General features: G+C 41.4%; 1 protein-coding gene across 26 annotated transcripts in view; it reads left to right on the top strand.

Moving 5' to 3' along the window:
* Nucleotides 1–10450, top strand: part of BNC2 (basonuclin 2) — a 437823-nt gene extending 427373 nt beyond the window's left edge. For 19 of the 26 annotated variants that reach the window (XM_019816007.3, XM_019816005.3, XM_019816000.3 and 16 more), the window contains one exon: nucleotides 365–10450. In XM_019816007.3, the coding sequence (XP_019671566.1) occupies nucleotides 365–1025 (661 nt within the window). In that variant the 3' untranslated portion in view covers nucleotides 1026–10450. The remainder of the gene's footprint in view (nucleotides 1–364) is intronic. The other 7 variants (XM_019816017.3, XM_019816021.3, XM_045042550.1 and 4 more) reach the window with 6 other exon arrangements.
* Nucleotides 10451–13487: the final 3037 nt, after the last annotated feature.

Raw genomic sequence — 13487 nt, 5'->3', positions numbered from 1 at the left:
TATTTAATATATTCTGAAATCTCTGCCATGAGATTCTCTGCAGCTGATGCTGCTACCTAGTAAAGCTAAGAGAACTGTCATTGAGAAAAAGGTGCATGGGCTTGCATTCATCCTACCATTGAAGAATTTTACTCTTATAAAAATGATGTTAATGAAAAGTTCCCCTTATTGCACTCCCCACTACCACTTACTCCAAAATCCTGAGGATGTAGGGAAATGTTTGCTTTTATAATGGTGTAATTAGCAATGAATGTGCTTATTTGATGCCTGGTGGAAGCTGAATCAATTTTAAAATGTTCTCCTTTTTCTCACCCCTCCCCACTCCCTCTACACCTATCCCCCCCCTTCCCTCTTGTTTTCCTAGACACAGTGCCAACATAAACCTGCATCGCAAACTGTTGACCAAAGAACTCGATGACATGGGCCTGGACTCAGCGCAGCCCTCTCTTAGCAAGGGCCTCCGGGATGAATTTTTGATGAAGATCTATGGTGCCCAGCACCCCTTGGGGCTCGATGTCAGGGAAGACGCCTCCTCTCCCGCAGGGACTGAAGACTCCCACCTGAACGGGTACGGGAGAGGCATGGCGGAGGACTACATGGTCCTTGACCTGAGCACCACCTCCAGCCTCCAGTCCAGCAGCAGCATCCATTCTTCCCGAGAATCCGACGCAGGCAGCGACGAGGGTATTCTTCTCGACGACATTGACGGGGCGAGTGACAGTGGGGAGTCAGCACACAAGGCCGAGGCCCCTGCCCTCCCTGGCAGTCTAGGGGCTGAAGTTTCAGGATCTCTGATGTTCAACAGCTTGTCCGGGAGCAATGGTGGGATTATGTGCAACATTTGCCACAAAATGTACAGCAACAAGGGGACTCTGAGAGTGCACTACAAAACTGTGCATTTGCGAGAAATGCACAAGTGCAAAGTCCCTGGTTGCAATATGATGTTCTCCTCTGTGCGAAGCCGAAATCGGCACAGTCAGAACCCTAATCTCCACAAAAACATTCCCTTCACTTCAGTAGATTAGTCTCAGAATGGACACTACAAATGCCAGCTCTCACCAGATGGCCTACATGTTTGAACTGCCATAGTCAGTGTGTGCTTGTGTACCTGGGTGTATGTGTATGTGTGTGTGTGTATACAAATGTACGCCTCTGTGTCTACATACACACACACACACACACACACACACACACACACACAAACACATTTTCTTTTCTTTAGATATAAAAAGATAAACACTAGGTGCTTTTGAAATTGTTTTTCTTTTTCCTTTATAGTTTTGGGAAAGGGGTGGGATCTTTAATTTGGGGGTGAAAACAAAGTACCCTTAAAACACACATACACACACACACATAAAGTGTGCAACCGGCCCAAATTCTGACAGAATAAGAATTCTTAGTCCTCTGCAAAGGGACAGTTTCTTGTACCCATGACTGTTGCCTGCAAAAAAATAAAAGGGAAAAAAAAAAGAAAAAAGAAACAAAAAAGGAACTTCTAATAGTTGTCTTTTGTGAACTTTAAGGTTTTGAGAGAATCTTCAATTAAAGCATGGCAGATTCACCTGTAAATATTTAGCCTTGAGAGGCCAATGATGTAAAGCAATTGTATTGATGGTTGTTTAACTCTTTTGTTTAATTTTTACAGTTACATCCAGCTGTTAGATATGCAGGAAAAAAATAGTTTGCTGGCTAGCTCTTTTCATTTATGTTAGCATTAATGCACATTTCTTTAAAAAAAAACAACAAAAAAACCATGGTCTTGTTTTTACTACCTGCTAGATAGAGTGATAAGGAGGTGCTGGCATGCTTTACAGCACAGATCTGATTTTTTAAAATGTCCTGTACTAGTACATAAACCCAGTCATGCACTTTTTTTCATACACTACAAGGGGACGTGTAATATCCATGCTTCTTTTTTATCCTTAAACTATTGCCATACTTCAAGTAAGTGTCTTTTTTAAAAAAATTCACTTGTATAAAAATGGTCTGGTCAGTATAGGGCACAAATGCCAAACAAAAGTATTAGTGTTAACACAAAACTGCCAACTTTGCACAAGTTTCCAGGAAAGAAAATACAATTAGTCACTCAACATAACCACAGGCCAATTTGTCGGCCACCAGAAAACTGCTTTAAAAAAAAAAAAAAAAAACAACACTTGGTGATTCTTTCAAGTGCCGAATGTTATTAGAATCAACATTGCATCCTTCTTGCTTATATGTTAAGTTACATAAAAGGAAAACAAAATTATGTGGTGTGAAACAGCCAAGGCATTTATTCTTCAGAGGCAGGATAATATTTCAGGATACAAAAGCCCAAATTACTCACTATGGAACAAAGCTGAATGCAGTAACAGTGTTGAACACTCATTTGCAGGACCTACCCCTTCTCCTTTAAAAAGAAAGCAAAAGTCTGAACTGGGTTGGTCTGTTGTATGGCTGTGTAATTTGTTGCAAGTTCTGCAGTAGTCCTATGATTCAGGCCTGTCTGATAGACAAAATCAAAAGACATTTCACAGCAGCAGTACTTGGAAGCTTTGAAAACATGTGCTGAACTTGAATTGAGCAACACTCCTTTCTGAAAAGCCAGACGAAGGGGGGTTTAAAATAGGATCTCTCACTGTTGAGTGTTTTGTGTTTCCCCACATGATTTGTCAGAGAGAAATGAAAGCAAGCCTGAAACCAAGCAATTGAGAGTGAGAAAGAGGGGGAGGCGATTCTCCAAACCTTTTTTGTTTTGTTTTGTTTTGTTTCCGATGTTTACACATGTTGCCTGAGCTGGTTAACCACATGGGCAGCCCTCAGCTACCACAACATACTCACTAAATGATGATATTTACTCAAGTTCAGTCTGCAGCCAAAACCATTAGGATGTGCACTGCAGACTGTGTTTTGTTGGTTTTTTTTTTCCTTTTTTTTTAAGGTGGGGGTGGGAGGGGGGGAGGCAGATAAACAAGGAATATTTTGTCTAACAGTACACAATAATTTAAAAGAGAATGTATTTCTTTTCTGCATTTAGTGGCCTCAAACATTTCTTCTCATCAGTCTAAAAGTTAGAAATGCCCCCCTTTGTTTTAACTTTGCATGTTGTTTCCATTTTTCATATGTTTTGTAATTATTTTTTCTATGTTCACATCAGCATTCACTTCCGTTAAATTTGCCAAAGGAAACTGTTAATATGTTTCTGTTGTTATTATTATTCCTGTAGGATTTATTGTACCTCACAGTATTTATTGTTTCCAAAAATAAGCATCATTAGTTGAGGATTCAGTATTTTTATTTGTAAAAATTTCAGAAACAATAGATTCTTAAAGATAAGCTAGACTTGTCTAGAAGCTTCATCTTCTCATCTCCTTCAGAGGATACTATGGGGTTCATTTAATTCACTTTGTTCTCCAGTGAGGAAAGACCAAAAGTATTTGCAGTACAAAAGAAATCATATCAAACACTATGTCTGTTAAATGACAAATGTTTACGGTAAAAAGCTGAGGAATTAGTAATAACCATTTTTGTTTTCTTGTACCTTTGAATTCCCCAAAGTCTTAATTGCTTTATTTTGGTGTTGTGTTAAATTGAATAGACAGAGATGTTTTCCTTTGTTTTATACCATATAAGACTATGTACAGTATGTTTGTGAAAAACTGAACTAGAATAATGAAAGTTTGTTTGCAAACATTTTGGTCCTCTTAGCGTTCTCTGTGTTGTGCTGTTGCCCCATTACGAAATGATTCGATTCAAAAAGGGTGGAAAAAAAGTGTTTTTAGTATCCCAACAAAAGATCATGGAAACACTAGCTGTTGGACTGTGGTAGGCTGAATTACACTTAGCTTTATGAAAATAACACATTTTTATTTCCGTGATTTTTAAAAGTTACACTGTTGGTTGAGATATTAGAACTCATCTTGTACAGAATCAGTGTTTAGTCTGTTTAATGTCAACTAAAAGGTCAAATAGTCCTAGTGAGTGAATTCCATAGCTGTCAGCAGGTCACATCAGTAGATGAACCAGGCTTAGAACAAATGTTTGTTACTTGCCACAAACTGGGCTAATGCGGAGAGCCAGTTGGAACAGTCCAGAAGTAATGAGATTCTCAAACTAGAATTTCCCTTGCTTGGAAATTTGAATGTGTTCACCTGCATTTTGTCAGAGAAATGGCAGTGAGTCCTGGGCAACTGGCTCTTTTTAAGTATCTCCCCTATTTGCTACTACTTTTGTGCCTCAAGTGCCCAGATGTTATGGTGGCCTTCTAAATGGCTGAATAACACTTTCCAATATAAAGCCTATTATTGCTTAAAAGGGATGGGGGAGTGGATGGAAGCGGTACATGAAATGTAAAATTATGAACTGCACAGAGGTTCCCGTCCCAAAGTGTTGCCTGTTCTTGGGTGTGCGCCCGAGGGCAATGTTTGGCTTGACTGTAAACCTAGTTAAGATGGTGACCCCAAGGCTTACTTGCAAACAGGAAGGAGAAAGCATTTTAATCACTGGGCCCATCATCTTTGTCTGCTCCTACTTGTTTGTTTCTTCATAGGAGTTTTCTTTTGTGAAACTGTTTCTTTCGAGCTGCATCCATCCTGTGCTGGCTGAAAATTAACAGCGATGCAGATTTTCATCGAAGCAGCTTTTTCCCATTTGATTAATTTTAACCACAGTTTTGTCACAGGTAGAAAATGAGGCAGTATTATTAATGTGCATGTTCACTAGCTGATGTTGAAACTTACTGTTTTGATCATTCTAAACTATGTTTTTGTACATATCAGAAAGGCTTAGTCTGCTTTAGGGAATATCTGCATGCTTATGGAGGGGGATGACAAAGAGCAAGAGAAAGGATAGATAATAAGTAATTTGGTTTTTAAAATGTGATTAAAAAGCTTGACATTCTTTGTTCTGCTATGAATTGTATTGAGATAAGTGAACCCAGTGTAACGCATCTCAGATCTTAGTCTAGCTGTCCAATTCAGCCTGATGGCTTTTGAAGGTTTGAAGGTATTAATGTTTTCCTTCTCAACGTGACAAACATCTTTTTTGAAAACATATTTAGCACAATGGTGCCACTGTCCTTGTAGTGTGATTTCTTTGGTCATGAATTTCCAGGCCCTGCCAATAAGAGGAGAAAGACACTTAACTGGTTAATAGCCCTGTTAGTGTATACATTGCTCTTAAAAAAGAGCAGTTCTAAGAATAGGCTGTTCTGGAGGCATTCTCCCCATTTTACTCAAGAGAACCCATGCCCTAGAGTGCCACCAAATAAAAAGTGACCTTTTGTTCCCCTTCCCATGTACACACCCCAGATGTGTACCAAGCAAACGGGAAAATGAGAACGGGGGCCATTAAAACATAAAGAAGCCAGTAATCAGATTGAGGTGGACACACTACTTACTGCTAAGTGTTGACCTGAGCAGTCCCAACTTGTACCTGGTGTGTTGGTGTTGGATTAGATTGGCTGTTAACAGAGTAAATAAAATTCAACTGTAATAAGACACACTAATCTATCATAAACCAGTCATCCGGAAGAACCTTTCTTTTATCCTATGGACACACCCTTTTTCTTAACTTTTAAGCAATTAGAACCAATGCCATTTAAAAAAAAAAAACTATTCGAATTAGAGGATGTTGCTATTTCTTCCCATTCTTTGATTTTTAATGGAAGGGGTCTAAGTGTGTAAGGAGGGCAATAAAAGGCAGGTACCAAAAAAGACTGGTGGGAATGCGTTTTTTCCAAAAGCAGAGCAAGGGATACTGAGTAGGGGATAGGAACCTTCCCCGGGTGAGCGTAGCTGGGAAAGAAAATAATGGACTGGAAGTGTTTGTTCAAAAGAAAAGTCTGGTACAATTTTTCCCAGCAGTGGGTGAGAGCATCTCGATGCACTGCCCCGCAGAACCCCCTGTGACAGGTGCATCACTGCACCCCAGTCTGAGGAAGAGGGGAAAGCGAAGAAAACTTGTGGAATAACTGAGGATCCTTATGGGTCAGAAGAGCCAAGGGCAGCTGTGGGGTTTTTTTTTTTTTGTTTATTTGTTTGTGGTTTTGTTTTTGGGTGGGAAGTGATGCTGGAGTCCCTTAGGAGAGCAAAAAGATGTGATGGGTCACCCAGGGTATAGAAAAAGCCAGTGGTCAAACTGAGCTGTTAAATGTCTTTTCTCCATCATTACTTTGCCTGCCCCTGTAGCCATGACTGTACTGCCACTTAGCTAAAAACTTCTTGATCAAAATGTGAGCTCATTTATCTTCCTATGAAGCATAAAAGTGGCTTTCCTGTTTGCATGTTTTCCCTCAAAGCTAAACCATGTACTAGTCTAGCTCATATTAATATATATTAAGACCATACCTGATGGGTCTCAGACTCATTTCCCTATTCCCTATTGTTGGAGAGTTGCTCCCCAGAAATGGTAACTTTGGATTAGTATTATGTAAATCCAGCTGTAAAACTGACAGTGAATTAGTCTGTCGTCACTCTGCCCGAACATCCATCCTTCCTTGTGTCCTTTCATCATCCCCATTCTGTCCACATCTTGCACAAGATGATGCTTGTGCCCATGCGGCAATAACTGGACATGAAATACCATCTTTTGGCATTTGTTGAAAACTCCAGATGCCTAATAATGTTTTTTTTTAATGAGCATTTTTACAAGTACACCAAATTGGATCAACATTACTGTTCATTATAATGCTATATATATTTTTGAAGCAACATACTATAGTTGTTATAAAACTATATTCTCTAAAGTGTTACCGTAAATTCATTTGACCTTTACTGCAAAAAAAAAAAAAAATACCTTTTTTATATAGAGTATCAAGACAAGGCTCAGTCTGTAACAAATAGTGGACCATTACAGAAGAGGAAAGGAAAAAGCTGGGACTGAGCAGTGAAAAGCTTCAGTTCAATTTCACCTCATATCTTTCTAATAACTTACTTGTCACTTTATTACCTTCCAGTAATGTGAATGCTGCTGACAAGACTGTCACACTAACAGCAGACAACACCCTCTCTGCTTCAGCCCCAGCTCTCCTGGCTACTTATTGCCCTGGCCCTGAAGGGACACAAACTAATAGTGTGCTTTCCAGTTCAGCACTTGGCCATCAAATATAAAAGGATGCGTAATTGCCTGTTTATCCCTTGTGAAGGGGAAATTGAGTACAAGGACTCCGCTTTCCCACTGAGTTCCCTGATGTACACACACGTTCACAGTTCTCCCTCTCTCTCCCTTTCTGTCTCTCTTCCTCACTCTCTCTTTCTCCACTCCTCCCTTCCTCCTTCTTTCCCTCTCCTCTTCTTACTTCTTGCTTCTCTCCCTCCCTCTCTGCCCTCCCAACACACAAGCAAACGCCTACTGAACTGCACCTTTGGTGAGCCCAAGGCTGCCTCTCCATGCCCTCTCCAGCTGTTAAGTGGACAGTAACAAGATGACTTCTTAAATAAAGGGTCAGTAGAGAGACCCTGTGACAGAATTCTTTGTGTCTTTAGAATCTTAAGTATTGCAATTCCATGCCCACTCATTGGAGGGTATAGGGTGTCGCCCTATAACTCGAGCAACATTTCCCGCAAGGCAGTGGCATGGGAAGATTAGATCACTCCATATTCTAGAAGGAAAGCATTAAAATATTTTTCTTTCCCTTCACAAAGTGCACATGTTCGAAACAGACTGGTTGTGCCTGGTGGTAAAAGTTGTTGTTTTAGCTTTGGCAGCCAACCATTGGTCTAAATGTACACGCATATCTTGAAATGACAACAATCTCCGAATGCATAGTGTAACACGACAGATTAACCTTTGTTTTGTTACACTGGACTGACAATCTAAAAAAAAAGTGGCGGGGATGGGGGAGCATGGGGCTTGTTATTTTAATCACGAAAACAGGGACTACCCTATGTGTAAAAGGTAAAATTCTCCACGTTAGGAGAACGTTGGTAACTACGAGTACAGTGAGCTTTACAAAATCAAGTGGGGACAAAAGGTACAAAATAGGAACACATGAAAATGCTGCATTCCAAAATACCTTGAGCCCAAATTGTGTGTAAGTATTAGCTGCTATTTTGGTATAGTGAACTCCTTTGATCTACTAAAATGATGGTTGAGAAGTGGCTAGTTAAGTGACCACATGAAGCGCAAGATCGATCCGATCCGCGCGTCCTCCTTGCGGAACCCGGGGACCCCACGCTTCCTTCCAGCCGTCTGGCGGCAGGTCTGACAGAAGGTGTTGGTGCTGCAGTCACATTGCAAATATATTTGTCAACTGAACGAGACTCATGCAGGTGTCATTTTGATGTGAACATTTGGAAAGAGAAAAGCCGCAGACTCAAAGATAGAAAGCTTAACAGGTCCTTGTTGACAAACTCGTGTGAAATAATTTCATTAACCGGTCTGAGGGCTGGGAAGAAAAGCACTTTGAATAAGGATTCTTGGGGTCAGAGAAAAAGCAGTTGACTTGATGTTTTTTAAGTTCCCCCAAATGTATATAGTACAATCATTTATCAAACATCCTCATAGAATCTTAAATTAATTAAAAACTCCATTGCCAAAATTGCACAGAATCTGCTTAACTAATATTAGCTTTTCCCCTTGAAATAACAGGGACGTTTGAGGACATTTCTAATTTTCTTAATGCTTTTTTTAAGTTTCATTTTTAAAAAAGAATCTTTGAAGAGAAGGAAGAGCAGGAAAAAAAAGGTATTTTAACACAAATGGAGAGTAGATAGTATAAAAATATATTTGTTGAAAAGAGAATATCTAAGTGCTATACCAAGACTTTATAAGGCTTCCTGTTGCCAAATGTGATGTTGAAATAATGCACAACAAAGATGGCGAATTGATCCATTATTAACCGGCCCTGCCCACTTCTGTTGCGGAACGCAAGGATGGAAAGGTGACTCTGGGGAGCCCCTGGATAAGTGAGAGAGGCCCTCTCACCTGGCCCTGCAAGTGTTTTCCAAAAGAGGGGGAGAAAACCCCACCCTGTTGGTAGTGCCACCTGCAAGGTGAGCTGACCTGGTGCAGTGTCAGTGGAAGCCTCGCTGCCTTCCACACTAGGAAACAAACCATCCCCCGCCCCGCTGTGAATCAGTGCAGTAACGCTGAGAAGCACTGATTCATGAGGTATGATGCTCCTGCACTCCCAGACAATGTGCTGAGTTAATAGGTTCACTTGAGATGTATAAACCAAGGTTGATTGTTTATTTTTTTTCATCTAGTACTCAATTTGGAGCGTTTTTGCATGTCTCTGTACAGAGTAATCCGTTTGTCTCATTGCCTATCTTAATCTCCTCTGACTTTTCCATTATCTTTCCACTCCCGCCCTTTGCTCTTCTGATCTCACCCCCTCCCCCTAAAAAAAGTCTTTTCTTAAACAAGAAGGTAGAACACTCCCCACTTCATCCTGATTTTGATCGCTTTGGAAACATTTGTGTGTTCTACCCTGTCCAGGGTTTACATAACATGAATTAAGTGAATGAGATGTTCTAGTATTATGTATTAACCTGATATGACTATCTAAGATTTATAATATATGGTGCACTCGCTTTCTTGTGCAAACTTTGGTTCAGCTGCCTTGCAGAGAAATCTTACCATTTTCCTACCGGTACCAGTAAAAAAACAAAAACAAACAAACAAAAAAAAAAAAACAGTGCAGGAGAGCTAAATGTGGGCAGGTGGAAATCAGAGGGTGGAGGAAATTCGAGGAACCAGGAAAAGACTTTGGTCTGAGGCCACCTGGGCCTTTCCTTAATGATGGAGGCAAGTTGGGGCTCTGGGAAAGAAAGCTCTCTGTTCTCCTTTGTGGATCATGCAGCAGTCTTTCTAGAAGTAGCAAGATCCCTCACACAGTTGGGAGAACACGTAACTTTCTAATTCACCCCAAACTCACCACTGTGTCTCAGTAACAAAAACATTTGACTCAACCTGCATATTTGACAGCAAGAGTGGCCAAAGGGAATTGAAATATCTTGAGGAAAAGGAATTTTCACCAAGGTATGTCCTTTCCCTCCCCCACCCTCCCAAATTTGGGGGGGTCTATGCGGGTTTTTTCTGTTGTTCTCATCTGCATCAAACCAGTCTCTTCCGCTAAGTAAAGCCTGTCGCAGAACCAAAGTCTGTACCACAAATGGTAGCTGCACCAAGGGATGGGGACAGCTTGCATCACCCTGATGTAATAATACTCGTGATGTCGGTAGCTTCATAAATACTGTATGTACCTTGAACAAGGTTTTTGTTTTGTTTTGTTTTGTTTTGCTTTTCGGTTTGTTTTGATTAGTAGTCTAAGGGAATTAAAAATTTTTTATTTACTACTTCCTTTGTTGTATTTTCTGTACTATAACTGTCTACAGTATGTCTTTTGCATAAAATGCATAAGGGTTTGGGGATGTAAATGGAATTTTATTCATATTTTGTCCAAATACCTCTTGTAATTTGTATCAGAATTCTTGTACAATTTTTATATTAAAGATTTATCAGTCACTGACCTCTTCTTACCTTCTTGATTTGGAGAAACCTCAGCAAACGCCAACAGACCTTTACAAAATACACTTAGTAACACTTCAGCTCACACGGTAATTCACCCTACTGAAGCACACTTGTTGTATAACTCAGAGTCAGTGTCCTATTTGGACCGAATCCTGGTATTATTGAACACACTTCTTAGGCAGATCAAGCTCATCTCTTGCTCAGATGGCAAAGCTGAGTCAGAGCTACGAAGATTCTAGCCAGTCCCGACAGAGCCCAGCAAACACTGCCCGGAGTCTTCCACACCAAAGCTATCCTTCGGGGGATGACTTTTCTGTCTCTCCAGAATTCCTTTTCCCCGAAGCCCTTTGTCCAAGCTCTTTTAGGGAAAGAAAGACCAAAGGAAGAACTTAGATATCTTTGCAACCTAGCTTTCTACAGATACATTTTCTTCCCTCCCCCGCCCTTTGAAATTTGTGGACAGCAGCCAACAGGATGATGACTATATATATTTTTCAGACTAAATGCTTGTGTTTCAGTTTACATTCCCTGGGCAGTGGTTTTCTGCAGATTGTGCTTGTTATAATCTAGAAATAAAACTAGCAGATGGAAAGATGTCATAATCGGTGACATTTCCTCCCCCTGTCATACTGCTTGAGGGACAATGGAAAGAAGCATAGAGAAGATGCTTTTGACTCAGCATTATTTACTATCACCCCTACCTTTTACAAGCTAAAAACGTGGCTAATCCAGACTAATTTTTCCTGGAGTCTCCTTTCCCAGTTGGCATTTTCTGTTCTCCATCCCTAGAGCTGGATTTGCCCATCTCCCCAGTAAGTTCCACCCACTTCACCAATTTCCTCTGGTCCATCAGCAAGTAAGTGAGCTACCCAGACTTTATAGCGCACTGCCCACCACACCCCCCATACCCCCCGGCCCCTGCCCAAGGCCTCTGGTTTGCAAGGGGCTGGATGGGCTCTTCATACCCGTCTGGTTGCTGGCTGTCATCAGGCCCATGGTGAGGAACTGTCCAGCCAGCCTTGGACACCACAGACTGAGGGGCCCATGCAAAGCAGCAGGGGTGCCAGCCACCAAGCCTTGATGGGGTCTCCCTTCTTGATTGCTTTTGAGCACCCATAGGTGGGTTTGGGGGAAAGGGCGAAGAAACGAAAGGTTAAACAACTTTGGAGAAGTCAACCTCCATTGGTGCAGGTGGTTATTAAATGTCACGGATGTATTAATGCACTCCTGCAGGGAATCCAAGCATAATTATGATCTTTTCATCTGTCACAACATGTCTGTAATTGGCAAGAATTCTCCTTCAAACAGCAACTTCTTCTTTAAAAAAAAAAAGTTGTTTTAAATGTTACTAAATGGTAGAAATCCTCCCGTTTAGCAAAGAGGCACCCATGAAGACAGTTCTTGGCACAAAGCTAATCAAACTGCCTGGGTTGTGGCCAGTTGCTCTCCTGAGCCACTGGAAGGCTTGCTGTCTGCTAGTTTGCCCTGTGTCAGTTGACAATATGACAGTAGATTAAGTGCTACTAATTTAATAAAGCTGCTCTGCGGACAGGGCTGATCTATCAATGAAGACCAGAGAGGATCGCATTGGTGGGGGCTCAGGAGGGGCGGCTGAGAATATTGAATTGCCTCAAGTAATACTGGGGGGAAAATCTATCGATCCTCAGTAAGGCACAGTTATTTTTAGTCACCTGACTCTCGGGCACCCAATCATTACCCATATTCATCAGAGACGTATAATGAACAGAGGTATTGATTAACAGGGCTAGCTGAAGAGATTTCCCAACAGTGCTAGTTCACATTGATAGGTCTCCAATGGGAATACAGTCCACGCAGCCCTGGAACATAACTTATTGTGTTCTAGGTCCTTCCATTGATTTTATTTTGTCGAGGGAGGGAGGGACAGCCTTGCACACAGTGGTGCTCCCTTGACCTTTCTCTGAAACCTTCCTTGAAAAAAAAAAAAAAAGAAGAAGAAGAAAACCAACTCACTGCAACAGTCAACAAGTACACAGCCCTGCTCTGTTTTCTGCTTCTATCCAGGCTGGCTCTCCTACCTCATCTTCGATTGCTGTGTGTGTTACCCTGATTTACAGAAATGTGCTTGAAGCTGGGACATGCCAGTCAGAGCTCAGAGCCATCAGGCATACAAAGCCTGTCCTCCCCTAAAGATCAACATATGGCTTCGGGAAATTATCGTGTTCGGCTAATTGCACCGAGTTGGCATGGTAGGAACATAATGAGTCCCGGTTTCAGCATGCTGACCCCAAACCCAGTGATGCCAGCACATAGTAACTTTCCAAGCATTTTGCCTCATGGCAGGAATCCTCATTGAGCTGCTGTTTGCAAAAGGCATTTGGTTAGATTCCTAGCGTGTGCCCTGGTCCTGCGCTGCCGCGTTCCAATCCTACGAGAGAGTTTGCTGTGCTGTTCACAGGAGCACTTGGCCTTCCAGAGAACTAGTGGCGACCCAAATGCCATAACCTTCGCAAACCATGTGCTGCCTGATGGGCGGCATGCTGCTTAAAATGCTGATACATAACTAGAAACCATTAAACCCCGGGGGAGAAAAAAGTAAAGGATTAAGACCAGGACAGCTGTAAAAAATAAAGCTCAAATGCATCATTAGAAACCAGAAATTCGCAGAGTACAACTGTCTGTCATCCACACTGGATATTAGCAACACTTGACTTGTATATTAATGAAATGCTATAGGAACTCTAAGTCACCCTTAACCAGCGCAACCTCAGGGAAGTTTCTCTTTGCTCCAGTCCCTCCTTGTCTGAACCCGGGTTTTTGATGACGTTGAATTTCATTTGCCTCCAATTATCCTCATCAACCTGCCTTAATTTGACTTACCTTGGCCAGCAGACCTTTTCCTCCTGAGGTGCAACCTCTCCTTCGACTTTGTCTTTTATACACGCCACCTTCAGCCTTTTCTTTGCCCTCCTTTATTTTCCTTATTATGATGTTCGGTTCAGTTTCTGTTTTCTTGGCTGATACCTTTTTTTTTTTAATCAGTTCAATATATTTTG

The sequence above is a fragment of the Felis catus genome, chromosome D4 (assembly GCF_018350175.1).
Source record: "Felis catus isolate Fca126 chromosome D4, F.catus_Fca126_mat1.0, whole genome shotgun sequence".
In the NCBI taxonomy this organism is placed as follows: domain Eukaryota; kingdom Metazoa; phylum Chordata; class Mammalia; order Carnivora; family Felidae; genus Felis; species Felis catus.
The sequence above is the reverse complement of the archived record's forward strand: the minus strand, read 5'-3'. Positions and strand labels throughout refer to the sequence as shown.